General features: G+C 34.9%; 1 protein-coding gene across 1 annotated transcript in view; it reads left to right on the plus strand.

Annotated features, from left to right (window-relative positions):
* Positions 1–18,583, plus strand: part of LOC110373319 (C3 and PZP-like alpha-2-macroglobulin domain-containing protein 8) — a 199,708-nt gene that overhangs the window by 67,875 nt on the left and 113,250 nt on the right. The window contains exon 2 of the mRNA XM_064037709.1: positions 14,963–15,083. Coding sequence (XP_063893779.1) covers positions 15,019–15,083 — 65 coding nt within the window. The 5' untranslated portion in view covers positions 14,963–15,018. The remainder of the gene's footprint in view (positions 1–14,962; positions 15,084–18,583) is intronic.

Here is an 18,583-nt window from a genome sequence, read left to right on the forward strand (position 1 = left end):
TACCCACATTTTTCTATATTTTCATAGGTTAGATAGTATGTTTGGAAGCACTTTTAAAAAAAATGACACTACTACAAACAAATCATATAACTCAGAATGAGGTGTTTTTTTTTATATTTCATAACGTCATCGTTCATCTATTACATCTTATGCACAACTATGAAGCCCATAGACTCGAAAGAGTTTCCCTCAACCTTTTCAAATATGCGTAGTCAGGAAATACAGATCTCGACCTACATTCATACATCTAGTCCTACTTGAACGCTTGTCGCTAGTCCTCCGCGCAGCCACACCTTTTTTAAAAGGACATGAGTAGCCAATTAGATGTTACATAGCATGTCTTGTTATATGTCCTCGATATTTTTGTGAGAGTTTTCATCATTTCTTTTATAAGGAACTGCGCCGTTACTTTTCAATATCTTCCCTGTCCCATGAGTCATATGTCATACACACCTATTGTATGTCTACATCGTGGATAGTGAAGTGGTTAAATCACTGAGTCATGGGGATCATCTGATAGTCAGAACCTCAATGTAATAAATGTGAAAAAACACTGGGACTCATCTGGAGGTATGCATTGAAGATCACTCCAACACGATAGAAAAGTCTTGCACAGATGTTGACTTATGTATTACCTACTACTATTGAAGGTCTTTTCAACATGGTAATCGCCATCTGTGTAGAATGATATTGTCTAGCGCGTCAAGGGATTGACAAGGTAATTTTCACAGCCCTTTGTTGGAGTGATTGGGCTTGCGGTTAGACTGAATAATCAAGTAATCTATTCTAATAATATTGACAAAGCTTATTTCACTTAAAAATACATCAATTTATTGTGCTGGTTATAGATTCATCCGATGTTGGGTATTAAATGATTTCACTTTATACAAACTAGGCAAGCAGATTGTTATCAAACAGCTTGAATGTGCATTACGAATGGCTGAAAATTTACCATATAGGGACCTATTGACGCATTAGTTTAGTATGCTTCATAAAACTGTTTATTTGTTCCGTTAGCGTCCATTAGTCCAATACCGTTCAAATACTCTTCAAAAGGCTGTAGCTTCAGAAAAGAGTTATTCAAAGCAGGTGCTATAATCCAATGAGCAAAATACATAATCTTACGCGAAAGTAAGCTGGCTTAGCCATAAATTATTACAAAATAATTGGCGTGTAAACTGCGAGTGGTTTGGGCTTTAATAGCTCCTCCGTGTAGACAAATTGCAATTTAAAGGAAAATGTATGGTTTATGTGTATCCTGTCATAATCAAAGAGTGTTTACGAAATTGAATTAGCTTATTGTTACTTTAATAGTTTGAAAGTTAATAAATTGTAGGAATTCGTAGTTTGTTGGTGTTTTAGATGCCGTTGGGAGAGGTAATTCATACTAATATTTGTACTTGAAATACACTGCATCCCAGTCTTGTATACCTACCTACTACAGATATCTTTAGGCATGAAACATTTATCGTAGTATGTAGTATTGTATATAGGTGTACTTAGTTCAGTGTTTATTCAGGCTTTTAATACATAAGTGAGGTACTTAGTCAAATTTTAAATACGACATTGAATTCAACGTTCAGCCAGGATCATTTAGGTCAAAAATGAAATTCAGTCAGCCTAAAATTCTTTTCAAATCTAGCTTAAACTACTAGCATTATATACAGCTGTGTAGCCAAGCTCGATTGATTGATGGCACTTCAAATCGCGAAATTTTGCCTTTAATAAAAGTACCGCTTACAAAGAAAATAATTTGTTAGTCTTTAAAAGAAACTATTAGATATTCTTTGTGAAGCATTTTTTGCATTTTTATAGCCAAGGTGACTGTAATTATGAGCAGGTGCGCCCTTAATTTAATTGCAAGAAGACGTTGCCTTTTGTTTTCATAATAATTATGAACTTTTTAGTTTTTAAATGAAAATTTTTTTAAAAGTTTTTTTTTGTAAATTAATTTATGTTTTTGATTAAGTTCTGCGAGAGAGGTGAACGAACTGAATAATTAAAAAAACAGTTGCTCGAACTCTAAAAAATAAAAAAATATTACAAGTGGAGGGCAACATAAAGGTTGCTCTATTAGATGTATTTGAGGTGCTGCTGTTATTCGTTTTTGAATTTGATTCTAATAAGGTCATTGATATACAAAACAATGTTCAACCAATGACTTAAAAATGGTCTCAAAAACGACTACACATTTAATGCTTTCAATGTTATCCAGGTATATCTCATTTACTTAAGTGTGGTAGGTATTATCCATGCCATAGTACACAAGTGATATTGGCATCAAAATATTGCTAAAGCCATATACTACTGACTGACCAGCCCCAATAAATTGCAACTGTTAATATCCCACATTACAGTACCCATAATCGTAATATTACACGTTAACAAAATTAAGGTAACAGACGTCGAACTAACAATAATATCGCATAAAGCTTCACAGTTTATGTGCGTATAACGTAAGGGGGCGCAAGTAGTGGGTAGTGCGATAGTGTGTGGGCTCGAGTTTGTTTAATTTTGTGCTATTTTGAGAGATTATTGGTAAGGTTTAGCTACTCGAGAATCACGTCGTGTAAGTTGGGCTATGAATAGATTGGAAGTGTTTATACTGATGAACGCTGTGCTTCTTCTAAGTTACTCATCATCATCTTCCTGCCCTGTTCCCAAGTCATTTGGAATCGGCGCAACATGTAGTTTTCTTCTATTCCTCTCTGCCAGACGTCATATTTACATCCATTTACATATTACAATCATACAACTTCTTCTAAGTTACTAAATTCTATGAAAATTAGGCAACTTGTATTTCAGTCTCTGTCTTTTGGACAGTGTTTAGTTTGATTTTAAATTAAATTTCTCATGTGGCAAGGTATATATAGATCTGTCCATAGAGTGAAGTGAATAAAAAGAACGGCAATTAAGTGCAGCAATTGGCAGACTCCTGACGCTTCCCCCCTATAATAATAGCTATTCAAAACGCAAGTAACCCGTGGCTTTTCGCTCCATTTTACACCGCAACCGCAACAAGCCTTTTCTGTAATTGGACACATTCAGATATGCAAAATACGATGTCTGTGTTCCAAATGGGCCCTTTTGAAAAATTTATGCCCTCCCGTTTGACGCGAACCGTGCCTCCTGGCAGCCATTTTTTTATTTAACCCAAATTAATGGGCTGGCTTCGCACATCGATATTTCTTTTGAAGTTTCTGCAGTTGGATGAGGAAAAACGTGTCGAACTCCCGTTTGAGGGTCTTTGCCATTTTTTATCACTGAACATGTTAAGTGCTAAGAAAAAAGTGTGGGGAAGGAAATACTTTCTTTGCAAAATGAGTTTTGAAAGCATAGACGAATAAATGTTATGTTTGTTTGAACAGTTTTTAGAGGTCAAGAAAAATTCATCTACCTACACGGGTAAAGCGTATGTTACAATCTTGCTTAGTCAAAATAAAGTTTGTGTGATACCTGAACTCAGTCTTCAAATGTTCGTAGCTAGGAATTTAAACTCTAAATTCAGTTAAGTTACCTTGGGTCCTAGATTCTCTTACTATTTGTTTAGTTCCAAAAATAAACTTTGTTTCGTTTAAAGTAGGTAAAACTTACAAACAAACACAACAACAGAAATCCCATTGTTCCAATTTCCCTCACAAAACTGGAACAGGACAAATATTTTTAATCCACACGAAACGAAAGCAAATTCAGTCTAGTTTCAACGGACCCAGTAAAGAGCTAGACTAATAAACGTAAATCCGCACTGCTAGAAAATACATTGCAAAACGAACCAACGAAGATATGCAAAATACATGCAGAAATAAAACGCAATGCACTAAATCCCTTTGCCGTAAAAGTAAGGATTGGAACTAATCATCCGTCCACCTATACAGGTCAGGGGTCGCTCATACTTAATCGAGGTAATCCATTTGGCAGACAAGTTTTACACAAAGACCATCGTAACTTGACCCTCCTAACCTAACTGTTATCAAGCGACCCACAGCGATGCGGGTATACCGATTTGTTGTGAGAGCTCAATATATTCTGGTCGTGTTTTATCAGGCCGTAAATTTCTACGGGTATCTAGCTAGACGTCAACCTTCCGACGGCTTTTGGAAAATTTTAGTGGGAAAAACGATTTCTTGTTGTATTTTGGCGACGAAAAAAATATTGTTGGTTATTTCTCTTTTAGTATCGTGGCTGAGTATCAATATGTAATGGGTTACTTTCTAAGTATTCTGTCTGCGTAAAGGATGATATATCTATATTGGAGGGTTGGGCTTTAAAAGTAATTTTCTATTCTGTAATATTTGCTAGTTCTAGGAATACTTTACTGATGAGTTGTTTCGTGGAATTTCTTTATGTGAAATAACACAGCTCTTTAAGTTGTCAGACGCTAGGTGCTTTGTAAACAGTTACAGATAATTCTGATAGGCTGACTCGAGACATACAAAATAAGTAAAGTTTAAATCGATTATTTTTCTTGTGAGTCTGTTTTAGGACAAATTCAAATACTCACATTATATATCAACTCAGTTCAAGTATTCAAGTTATTTGGTTAAATTTAAGCTCCATATGACTTGATAAAATCAACCTTATTTTCAAGCTAATCTCTACTTTGAACTAAATACCTAACTTAAAGTAAATGCCCGCTATTCCTCACAAAAGATTTAATCACATAAATTAGCTACAGATTACTTTCTAAACTCCCCCACAATATATCAACATTGATTATAATCAAGATTTATATTTGATTAAAACCTTGTTTCTTGAGCTTACGTCCTTAATTAGTTTTTAATTATTTGATAAGATTTAAACTTTGTAGGCCGTTTTATAAATAACTAGCCGTTTTCCCCGGGTTCATCCGCGTCTCGTGGGGAACTACTGCACGTACCGGGATTAAATGTAGTCTAAAGATGCTGATTACGAAGAGTGTAGCCTTCCAACAGCAATTTTAGAAATCGGTTCAGTAGTTTCGGAGCATTTAGGGTAAAAACAAAAAAAAAAATGCTTCTTCTTTATTATGCCTATGGCACGAATCATGTCATAGTAATGATAGTCATTGGCAGTCGTTACCTACGAGTATTCAGAAGCCATAAAGACTGACGACCAGTCTTACCAAGGGGAGGGGATCGGCTTGTCTCAGTAACTGAGTTATGGAGGGCAGATAGGCAGTCACTCCATATAGAACCAATCTACCTCAACATAGTTGACAAAAGGCAAGCAGGTGATGATGATCATACAAGTCTAAATGTTCGTCTTAAACTGGTCCTAAAAACCAGCAATTCTAGCATTCTAAGTTACACAGTATTTTATCTTGAAATGTAACAAGTTGTACATTTGACATCATAAAATGTTCCAACATTGTAACGTCGGATGGTTTATTTCCAAACCAGTGAATATGAACGCTACTTCTTGGATAGTATTAGGAAAAATATTTCTAGGAAAATTAACACTTGGATAAATTCGTTGGAACGCAATTGATAAAGGAATCTTTTATTAATTCGTTCGATTGTGCTGGGTAGCCGATTTATTAGTCTTTGATTAAATATGGGTCCTTTTTTCCTCTACTGCAAGAATGACATCGAGTGCTTTGAAAAGTTCAAACAACTAAAAAAACTCTTCTTCTTCTTCGTCTTTGAATGAGGCTTTTATTTATTCTACGTCATCATTAGCCACAGAGCATCTTGATCAGATGATTGTGGCAGTGCTTGTCTATGCGGTTATTAGTACCGCAAGCACTTTCTTTTCACATTCAGGGCCTATATTGTTGATTTCTGGCACACTTTACAGGCATCTCCCGAAGACAAAGATGCTTTTTACGAAGATTTATTCTACGTAATATTACGACAAACCATCATAATAATCTACAATATTAGACTTCAATACTATGACGTAAAAGGTCGTTAAATACACACTGATTCTATAGAACAAGTGTTGGGTTCGTAGCTAAATAAGTTCGCAGCTTTCTCCGAAATATTCAAACCAACTAGAAATGGATTCAAAATTCTATGCAGATCTCAGATTGCTACGCTACTATTGTAACTTGCCCATGGGTTCGAGTGTTTTGTTCATCATGTGTGGCTTAAATATTGGCAAAGTCCAGCAAATACGGCTGTGGCTTTTAATAATGGCAACTTTAGATGTACAATGTAAACACATTACACAAATATTAGATGTTAAAAATCGTGGCACTTTTATAAAGATCCTCCAGCCTCAAACAAGTTTTAAAAGTGAAGTGTATATTTACTTTAAAAATTCCAATTTTCACCGTCAAAAATCACCATAACCTCTTTCTAAGCAGAGTGTGCATCACCCGCAAAAAGGGTTCTTGTAACGCATTTTATACCTCAAAAGGGTGTGAAAATTAGTGTGTTTCACCGCACTAGACAAAGTCTAAAGTGGTACTTATCTCACAACATACGACATATAAATACCTATATATTTGTATATACGTAGGATAGTTATACGGGAGCGTGTTGTGAACGAAACCGCTGCGGTGGTCGAGTAAGCTTAAGCCTGTTTTTGTTTATGTGCAATTAATTTTAGGGTGGTTTTTATTAGGGTTTACAGAATTAGTTAATTATCTAAGGTTTTATGGTGGTATAAACAATTCTTAATGTTATGTAATTAATATTTTTGTTTAAAAAACATCACGTGAGATTTTATTTTCATTTATTGAGGCAAAGCAAGTATTGGTTTACAAGTTATATTTTTATGATGTTAAAGTTACACGATAAAATGCAGCAAAAGTTTTCTTGATTTTTCCAATGGGGTATTTTATAAGCAATTAATTTCAAAGTGTGTTTATCATAACAAATTCTCATCCAAAGATTGCAGAACTCAGTCGTCGCATTATACTTAAAAATAAGCACCAAAAGCCCTTTTTATCGTGAAAAACCTTTACCAAAGCCCCACATTATATCATACAAACAGCCAGCTTAAGAGCTCAAAACTTTACACACTACTAAATATCAGTGCCAACGAACGCACCTGCGTACCGCGGCCTTCATAAACATAATATTCACCCGTATGTTTACGATATAAGTGTTAAACTCCGAATATACGCGTTGGGCCGTATTACGGGCCCCTAGAGTATGTGGCCTACTTTTTCACTACCGGACCTCTAGTTTTTAATTTTATTAAACTTTGTAAGAACTAACATTAGCACGTTTTTAGCGTTCAAAAAAGTTTTGGAACAACAAAGCGGTGTTAACTCTTTGTAAAGGTTTTTTTGTTTGTTTTTGGAGTAAATAGGGGCTTTAGCTTGCATTAAAAGCGTTGTTCACATAAATTATTTAATGAATAAAAAAGTAAAATGTTTCGCTATTATTTTCATGCCAGTGCTCTTAATATTAGTTGTAACTGTTAGCTCAAAGAAACTTAAAAGAAAAAAAAGTCTTTTACAACTAAAGAATTACATTGTGCAAAATAAACGTAATAACAATTACTGGAGCACTTTACTCATTCAATATAATATAATATGTATCGTTAGTTATTCGTATTCGAATTTACCGAAAATGTTTATAATAATTTATTTCGGAGAATCTGGATTTTTTTTGTGCTCAAAAACTAATTCTAATGATATTCCAAACATGAGTTTGCGCTTGAATACACTCATCTAAATGTTATTACTAATATCAATTATTATAATATGATTATGATTCAGGGCAACCGGTTAGACTGGAAACCCCAAAATAGTTCGGAAAAGACTATTCATATGATGATGATTAAGTATATGGTTCAAACTGCAGCAAAGTTTGACTTACATTTATGTAACACATAACATTGAACCAGGCAAACATTGCATAATTTTATACGGTCCAAAATACTTTACTCTGCTGTAATATTAATCAGAAAATTCACAAGGTACATAACATTAATTACGAGTAGGTATAAGTACATAACATACTCCCAACGCAACTTTTCTGAGTTTGTCTAAGGCTGATAAAAAGGTGAAGGAAAACATCTCGAGGAAACCTGGACTATATAGTCTGAAATCACCAACCCACATTGAGCAAGCGTGGTGATTAACGCTCTATCCTTTTCCGTGTGAGAGGAGGCCTGTGCCCAACAGTGGGACGATAAAAAGGCTGTAACAGTTACAGTGTAAGTGCTCCATATATTTCTACTCAGTGTTACGTATCAGTGGTATGCAGAAAATAACTGATGGGCCCAGTTCAGTTTACGTTTGAAGTTTAACGCGAACTGGTTCATATTATACGGATGATTGATCACTGATGTGAAATTTAAAACGTTGGGTAGATCATGGCGGTCGACTGATTGAGAGTTATTGATAGTAAAGTAATTTAATTTATGACTGTATGTATGGGATTTGGTAATAAAGTTCTAAACAGTAGGTATGTACAGAATATGTGATGAATTCATACACATGATTGAAATAAAGAACAACAGCCTTACTTATAAAAATCAACAAATCATCTTCTATGCATTGTTTTAAGTAATTACTACTTAAAGTCTTAAGTAGTGATTAAATTATTTTGACCTATAAACGTTGCTTAAGCATGTCTTAAGTAATGAACAGATAATGACATAAAAACATACTAATTTCTCAACACTACCGGAATGTTGGTAGCTTAAAAAAATATTTGTCATCAAAACGTTGTGTAATGGCAACAATGGCATCCGTAAAATATAAAATTAAAATGTTGAGCTGTCAATAAACCGGAAATGAAAAATCAGCTGGTAAGAATCCAGCCATTTTGATAATTAGCGGGTTAAACAAGGGTGTGAGGCTACTTAATTTGACAGCTCATTTAAGACATTGCTAAGAAAATGATTTATTTCAGCCACGTTTATAAGTAAGATTTTTTCTTAAACATCTCTTAAGTATAACTTATTATTTTATAAGTAAGGCTGCTAGTTTTTTACTCGTATATGAAGTAGGCTGCACCGCATTTAATAAAGCAATATTTATCATTGGTGTATTTATTTTAAGCTTAATACTATATTCTGAAAACATAATGAGACCACCATCTTTCTTTAAAACCGACCGACAATACATACCAACCACTTCAACCTCATTACAAAACACATTAAATTCCACCCAACCAAAACTGCCCAAAACAATGCATTAACACCCCATAGAACCCTTTAAAGTCTTAGATAATTTAAGTAACAGGAGACGCCATTGCCGTGCCTTTCCCTCCGCCAAGAGTATGTACATGCGCTACAAAATCAAGCTACCAATCTGTAATTTTTTTCTTATCAATATTAAACTTAAATTTTTAAAGATAAAGTTGAAAATCGAATAAAGAAATTCGACAGATTGTAGTACTTTGATATGCTGGCGTCTGGTACAAGAGTGTCGTTCACACTCGTTACATGTAGATGACAAGTTTATGCTTGTTTTTGTCAATTTCGCTATGTATCCGTGTAATGACATTATCGAAAATGCATCAGTGACCTATCATTGCTTGTTGCGTTGCCTAACGTTCCGTGCCTAAAATGAACAATTTACAAATTAAAGATTGATTGTCACAGCGGGTCCAGTTCGTTCAATGCTCTAAGCCTACATAAACTAAAACACGCGAAATGATGCCATCAGTCACCAAAACTCTTTCCGTTTTTAACCCCGGGTCAGGGAAACATTAACTTCAGCTCTCAGAACCTTCCAGACCAATTAATAAAATTGTCGCAGAAAGTTGTCGCATAAATAACAGAGTGACGCCTCTGTCGCAACAAAACGTTTTTATAACCCTTTAAGCGACACGCGTTTTTTAAAGGAAGATAGCTTAATTAAATGCTTTGGAAGGGTGCTATCTCTGGTTGTTCTTGCTTCTGTGTCCAGATGTTTTTAATTATTTTTTTTTGTTTATAATGTGTACCTATAGTATAGTTTTAATAGTACCATTGGATTTGTAACAACCAGTATAAGGTACAAAAATAAAAATGGTTAAAAAGTCAGTGGGTGTATTCTTTGTCATTGGAAACAATTAAGATTAATTTTGTATGTTACCATATATAATATGAATTACCTACCTGTATGTTACGTTACGGCACGACCAAAAAATAAATCATCTCTTTTAAATCTGCAAAAAGCGGTACCAAAATAAACAAATTAAACACATGACCCAAGGCCAAAGAAAACCAAAATAATTAATTATCTTTTCATGACTTCACTAACATTATTCCCTTACGTTGCTTGTAAAAGGCACTTTTGTGCGACTTGCCCTAAAGGGTCCACAATTTATGTTTTTACCTGTCTATCGCAGCTGAGCACCAACCCTAATTTAAATCCTTATGTGTGAACCGACCCTAACTGTTTAACACCTCTGGGTAATGTCAAATGGGAACTTTCTATAGGGAGTTTCGTTCAATTTCTTTTATGTAGCTTTTTGGAGCTCTGTAAATGTTTTCGATACGAAGCCCTAGGCATTTTAATGGTAGGATAAGAGTACCCGCACACTGTAGATTAAACAGTGGGCCGACAGTTGGCCTGATCATGGTTACAATTTTTTTTTTTAAATCGTGAATTCAATCAAAGTTTTTGTCGATCTGATATCGGCCAAATACCTGATAGCTGCTATGTGCGTAATGCCATTCATCTTCATACTTATTTCAACCATCCTTCGAGCCTTTTTCTCAACTGTGTTGGGGTCCGCTTCCAGTCTGAGAAAGTCTCTGTAACTGAGTGCTGAGTGTAACCAGTGCTTTACAAGGAGCGACTGCCCTACCTGACCTCCTCAACCCGGGCAACGCAACACTCCTTGGTTAGACTGGTGTCAGACTTACTGACTTCTGACTAACCGTAACGACTGCCAGGGATGTTCAATGACAGCCGGGACCTACAGTGTAACGTGCCATCCAAAACACAGTAATAAATTGGTGTCTAATTTTCATACTTATTGATGAGCCCAAATAAATCGGCCGATTAAAATTTTACAGTGTACTCTTAATGTTAGAGTTCAAAGCCTGAAGCTAACCTTTTCAGTTTACGGAATACGGATTTTTGTCTCATATTACATACAAGCTTTATTTTTGGGCGAAACAAATCTTCATTTGTTTTGGGACTATGTGAGCTTTCGTTTTTCTTTTGTTATTTATTTACGAGTCGAGAGTAATAATATATTTTCATGCTTATGTAATATTCTTTTAGTATTTTCGGTAAGTAGTCTAAATATATTTGCTTACTCAGGCATTTGTCAAGTATCTTAGAAAAACATAGTTTAACTATTGATATGAGAAGTCGTTGTAGTAACCGGTTGAAAACTTTCTCAATTTAGCATAGTCGAATTATAAGCACACAAATCATGTTAATAAAATGTAAGTAGTTATTTCAACAAATAAATCATCTAAAACAGTGTACTTTAATTTATGAAAGACTAGCTGGTGCCCGCGACTTCGTCTGCGCAGGTTTAGTATTTCGAACAATATGTTTACAAATTGTAGCCTATGTGTTATTCTGATGTATAAGCTATATTATTGTAAAGTTTCATTAAAATCCATTCAGTAGTTTTTGCGTGAAAGAGTGACAAACATCCATACATCCATACATACAAACTTTCGCGTTTATAATATTAGTAGGATGGCTCAAACATGATTTGCCAAATGTTTCGAATTAAGGAATCTTCCCATTAATAAAACACATGAGAAATCAAAGCTCCACATCGTACCTTAAAACTCACAGAAGCAAAAACTCCTTTGCAATTTGCGAAGCTTATTCATATGCATACACCTTGATACTCGAGTCTTTGATCGTTCTCAAAATAGAATTCTGGGGACTGAAATCATAGAAGTGAACCATCGATCTATACACGGAGAACAGAATGACTAGTGGAGGTGCCATAACTGAAAATCTCCTATGAAAGTAGTGCGCCAAAATGCAGAGGTGCGAGAGCCGTTCGCTCTTATACGCCTTCTTTGGAGCCGAGATTTTTTTGTAATTCCAAAAATCGTTGACAGATGTCTCGAAGATCCCGAAAGCCTCCATTTACTCATAACTGATCGTTTTGGTCATGCCCTGCCCATCATACGTATTTGACCTAGAAGAGGACGTCTGACGTACCTGTATTATGGCATCTCCGCTCTTCTTTCCTTACTTCGTGGAAGTGAACCATTCGATCTATTGAACTGTATAGTTCATTTGTGATTGTATTGTGGCGTTGTGTTGACGTCTAATTGGAAATGTTTGTAGTTATTCATTGTTTGGGAGCCTGTTGTCCTTGTGTGTGCCATATCAGTTTCCAGAATGTTTGATTGTGGAGATTTATTGATATGTATAGGTCATCATCCTCCGAGCCTTTTTCCCAGCTACGTTGGGGTCGGCTTCCAGTCTCGCCGGATGTAGCTGAGTACCAGTGCTTTACAAGGTGCGACTGCCCTGCCTGACCTCCACAACCCAGTTACCCGATCAACCCAATACCCCTTGGTTAGACTGGTGTCAGACTTACTGGCTTCTAGCTACCCGTAACGACTGCCAAGGATGTTCAATGACAGCCGATTGATATTATTATGTATAGCTGTCGTGATTTTATGCTTAGACAAATAATTAGGGATCAGGGCATGAGGATGATGCTGCGGGATTGTTTCAACGAGTTACCGCAGCCCTGGTACATAAAAGTCCTACGAACGAACACGATGGATTTTTAGTCAGTAAGAGTCTGACACTCCCTCACCGCTGCTAACCCACAGCGGGAGGGGTCATTTGATGATTTTTGCCATCGATAAAAAGGGCGTGAGGATGATGATGAATGAGTAGCTTTTACTGCTGGTAATCAACTAAGGGGTTTAGTATATTTAAATATGCATATTGATAGTAAACAGAATCTTTGAGAGAAAATTATGACGTTGTTATTGTAGGCATATTTGACCTTTAAAGTTGGGAAACAAAACACGGCAACTGTTGACCTTTACCCATTTACCTCCATAATTATAACTCTAAACTGAAGTATCTCTTTGTGAGCTTGTTTATCGAAAGATGAAATGTCAATTTTTTTAAAATTCTGTTCAATAATTGCTAATAACTGTCTTAAGGTAAAACTACAAACAAAGCGTTGTAGGCCTTATGGTTATTAAGTACTGTGAACATATTAAATTCTTTGAAAAGAGATATAGTATTTCTGTATATTAATAATCATATCTTACATTTCTACAATAATTTTTCATTAAAATATGTACTAATGAACATTTTAACACCCAGTAATCTAATTAATTTAAATCGTCGCATGAACATAATTTGAAATCATTAATTAGTCTAGCATTAATGGGGATATCGCGACGAATCGTGTTAATCACAGTACCCCGTAATTGTTCATCGATCCCCCATCTCATTGTGATTTCCCCCAAAACGTACCCCAACTTATAACAGTCGTTATAATTTACACCTTGTTTCAGTTCAATCCTTTTGGGCACGTTTTATGATTAAGACATTTCATTTTGCGTGAAGTTAATGTATTTGAAACGTTTATTTTACTAAGAAGGTTCGAAATAGTTGTGTGTGCCGTCCAATTATATTGTGAGGAGCAATATGATATCTAAATTGAAAAGAAAACTAAGTTAATATCTATCATGATCATACAATGCTATTCCTACGAATATAAATATACGATATTTTTCTCAATTACACAAGCATTGATCGATTCTGAAAACTCAAGCGCCTACTATTCTCTCTCAAGAGCACAAAATTATTTTTCAAAAGCAATTAGGTGCGTGGAATTTTTCGTATCATTCAATTACTTGCCGTTTTCTTTTGAACTAAGTCATTAACCTCTGGCAATTACTGTCTTCTTTTATATTCAGGACATGGATCTTCTATCATTATCATTAGCAACATTATATTGGATACCTCTCAAAGTAAATATAGATACATATTTTATGTATGACAGTCTGGTAGTCCCCTTCATAGTAAACTTAGTACTCATGTCACGTTTTAGTCCACGTCGCGAAATAATGTAAGGTCACTCAATTGTTAAGGTACGACCACACGAGTAGAGTGCGGCTGCGATTGTGTGCATAAGGATTTGGGGAATTTGGTTTCTTTGAAAATGGACTGCATTTTGAAGTGCAAAGAAAAATTTTAATGTGATTCAATATTAAGGTGTCAAGGGTAGGATTTAAGTCATCTTGAAGATTATTAAAATGTCTAAATCTGTTAATAAATACCTAAAAGAAAACATTATTATTGAGTTACGTTAATTATTTTATTACCTGTCTTGCGAGTTTGTGTGTAACAGTTCATTTAATTTAATAAAAATTAATGTAAAAAAAAAACAAGTTTATTTTCTACAAACGTATAAACAACTTTTTGCCACTATAATTTCTCCCATATGACCCTCATAACCATAGCAAATAATGGGCAACCTCACTCTAACCACAGCGACCCTTTTAAGCTAAACTTTTTTAACTGGCACCTACTTACAGTAAACATTTCATCCAATCCCAAGAGGTCAGACGATCAATATAAATTGTCGCCGCGACAGCGCATTATAGTCTGAAGAGCCTTAAGACTATTCCGTAGTATTAGGTCAGCGGGTTTGAAGGAGTTGTAAAACGGTTTTATGTATCATAAATACGGCTTTGTTTAACTGCCCCCTAGACTGAAAGGGTAATCGAAACCTCTTTGGTACATCTACGTTATGTTGAGATCACTCCTAAATAACTTATAAACTGGGTTATAGGGGCTTTGTGGTTCGAATCTTGAATTTGGTATTGTTTTAGTAATTAGGTTTCGAATTGAAGACTGAGTTGCGTAACTGTATAGTTTTAGTAGGTACAGGCTAACAGTTTCTTTGGACTTTACAACTTACTAGGGGGATATTTAGAAATGTAAGTTGTACATGAATATTGAAATGAATACAGCCGGAGGATCTTTAAGAATCTTAAGAAACCGTTTTAATAAAACAATCTACATTATAAAAATATTTAAAAATACATTTTTTTACCTAAAAATAAATATCCTTTAAACACCAACTATTCAAATACATCCCACATTTATTCAATACTGTACATTTTGTTGCAGATCTGCATAGAAGCAGGCAATATCCGGGCCTGAAGGAAATGCTCTGACTCCACAATATGGCGGTCTATCTGGCGCTGTTGGCGCTGCAGCTAGCAGTCGCCAGCGCTGGGAAGTGTACCACGTGAGTACTTTGTTGTTGTATATGTTTTTAAGCGCTTGAAGCGGGTTTTTGTATGTGACGGTGAGTTGCTTGGGTCTGCAAAAGAGAGAAAATTAGCTTATAGGTAGGTAAGAAAAATATGTTGACTATATTTGAATTGGTCTAGTTCCACGTAAAATGACGTGGATTTTAATAAAGTCCCAGTGTAGGGAATAAAAATGTGTAACAAATTACTAGAGAAAAGTTTAGTCCAGTCTTAGCGAACATTCAATTCTCTGTTGTCCATTCATATTATCTACAAAAAAACATGAAGCTCAGAAATTGAATTCAATGTCGCAAAAAAAAAAAAAAACTGAACAAATATGCACACAGCAACTTTAATAAACTGAGGAAATAACTTGCTGTCGCTCGCTAAAAGAAAACCGCATGCTAAAAGAACTTTAAATAACAACCTTTACAGAAACACTGAAAAGTTTCGTGTGAAAACGGTTCTCACTTTCATTAAGGCATTCAAATTAAAAAAATAAATATAAAAGGGTCACTAGACCTTACGTGAAAAGAGTTCTGTGTTTTGAATTAAAAAACTGAAACCAACTTTCACCCAAGTCGGTCGGTTGGGGGAGAGGTGAACGGGGGAAGGGTGAACGGGGGAAAGAGGAAAGTGAAAACGTGTCAAGCGTCACGTGAGTAGTAAATACTGCACCTGTTAACTCGAGTGTTTAGGCTGTGGGACACCGGGTTAATGGGGAACTGTTTTGTGTGTTTTTTTTTTAGTGGAGTGTCATTACACTTTCGTTGGTTGACTGAGACTTGACTGTTTTTGTTACTACTGTTATAATTGGGGTTTTCTTTACTTATGTGCGTTATAGAATGTCTTTTGTTTAAATATGCATAATATTTAAAAGAAAAATTACACCTTGTTAAAAATATACCAACGTAAATAAAAGTCGTTTTTAAAATATTCCGCAGTCACAAAAGCTACGTAACTGACGGCGTAGCTGATAGTGGCCACGCTTTCGTAGCAAATATCACAGTTTTCTGCACGTTCACTTTTTGTTCGGGAACTATGCTGTATCAGTTTATTACAGTAGTATATTTATTTTGCACGTTACTGCCAATACCTGTCGTTGTTAAAAATAGCGTTTACAGGTTGTTTCAAAATGTTTTTATTGCTGCGCTGGTACTGTTCCGCTTAGCTGACGGCGTAGTTTGAGCGGCGTAGCAATTATTACCGATACCAAAATGCAGTTATGCTTGCTATATTATATCTACAGATATATGTACATTGTTATATGTTTTCTTTTCAACAATGGTTCAGTAAAAATGCCTTGCATTTTATTTCGAATTAGTGCCAAAAATAATATCTAAAAAGAATTTTAAAAAGTTTCTTTCGATACCAAATTGAAAATCACCAGTACCATAGCCTACTTAATGTCTTTCCAATATTACTTGCCACGAAGAAAGTTTGAAGATAATCATTTTTCAAAAAGCCTGAGTATAACGACTTGCAACAATGAGGCCCCTTGAGGGCTAATTTTATTTTGTAAAGTCATTCCGTTAATGACTTTTAAACTTGGTCGGTTAGCAGCAGGTAGCTTTAATGGTCGACCAAATTGCAGTTAAGCTAAAACGGGAATCAGATATGAGATACACGAGAGATAAAAAGGACGGTTATCAAACACATAATGTATATGAAGTATGAATAAGATAATAATTTTGTTATTTCTCCTTTGTTTTCATTACATTTTATGAAAAATACTTGTAGGTATGTGACTACATTAAATCGATTGAATATTATAAAAAAAAGTATATTGTAAGATAACGGAAAAATATATTGTACAAACGAGAGCGTTATAACGGAATACTGAAAAAAAGGTTTTTATAACAGATGACTTTCTTCAAAGCCGATATTTAAAGAGAGTCAAATTCGAATAATAACACAGAGGTGAAAACCATGATGGCAATTATCATAAACATAAAATAAAGTAAAACCTATAAAAATATAAATTTTCGCAATCCAACTAATTGTTTAATTTGATCCAATCAAAGCTGTCCAAAAATACAACGTGGAAACTCCTCGTTACCGTTTCATATGTCAGCATTTTTGATTTTGTGCAAATAATACAAAACATTGGATCAACGTTTTAACGCTTTCATTAATTTAACTAGAGTTAACTTGAACTGGCGATTAATTAAACACGGCCTACGGTTTGACGAGTCAGGTTACGTTTATTTATTTTGCAACTAGCTGTTTTATTGTTTCTCCCATATTCCGAGGGAATGTGCTCCCGTTGTGGGATAAAAAGATGCTTATGTCTCCAGGCTACCTGTGTATCAAATCCTTATTAATACAATAAGGAGGAAACATTTTTTTGTTTTTTAGTTTGTAACCTAACGGCTTCGAAACTACTGAACCAGTAGAAAAACTCTTTCACTGTTGGAAAGCCACAGTCTTCTCGAGTAACATAGGATGTATCTATCCCGGTACGAGCATTAGTTCCCGCGAGATGCGAGTGAAATCGAGGGAAAGCGGCTAATGTCATATACATTGACTGGTTCTGTAGTTTTAACGTAAAAAATTGACAGACAGACAGAGCCCTTTTTTCTCTTTTATCCACTAATTAGATTACATAGGATTAGACATAACGTAATTTAACCAAACCAGTAATAAATAACTTTGCACCAAAACGTGGAAGTAAATGAATAATATCATGGCGCTTGAGATTCGTTCTTCCCCCAAATCTTGAAATTGGCTTAGGGGCGGATTATTGTGCGAGTGTTAATGGCTTTTAATCTATTTTAGGATCTGTATCGGTTGAAGAACCTGATTTAACTGTGGTTTAATTTAGTTAACCGAATAGTTAGAGAGTATAGATTAATTTAACAGCATTTAGTTAACTTTAAACTTTGTTCTAAACTTTAGAAAATAACTAATTTAAAAAAAATCCTTTTGATTGACTACAAATTTGCTTGAATTGAATTGAATTGGCTTGGACTAGGCAAACCGCGATACAAACACATGCATCTGGCTGGCCAATACCTGCAGGGGGTGCGGAAGAATGCTTTAGCGATACCCGTGCCCTCGAAACAAGGTAATTGGTGGCAACACTGGAAAAAAAAGGCAAAACCGCGATAAAATCCGTAAAAGTATTTTTATTTACAAGACCTTTGTTACTATAATGAGTCGTACATAAGGCAAGTCGTGCAAATTACGTATTCTAGCGTAATAAGGTCCTAAGAAATAAAAAAATATTTCGAAGCAAAACTCTCTTCTTTCCACTTATTTATATTTTCCCTTAATATGCTTAAAATAATCCTCAGCAGAATTCATTTGATTGACAGGCACTTTACAAATGATTTCACTGAAAACGCTGAAAGACTCTTATTTCTGAATAAAATGTGTGACATTTATCTTAAGCTTAACAATGAACAAATTAGGGAACAGAATTCTGAAAGATAATGCTTTTGAAGCATTTTTTACGTTATTTTTTGTAAAAATATGAAATAATTTCGATATTATA

The sequence above is a fragment of the Helicoverpa armigera genome, chromosome 14, assembly GCF_030705265.1.
Source record: "Helicoverpa armigera isolate CAAS_96S chromosome 14, ASM3070526v1, whole genome shotgun sequence".
In the NCBI taxonomy this organism is placed as follows: Eukaryota; Metazoa; Arthropoda; class Insecta; order Lepidoptera; family Noctuidae; genus Helicoverpa; species Helicoverpa armigera.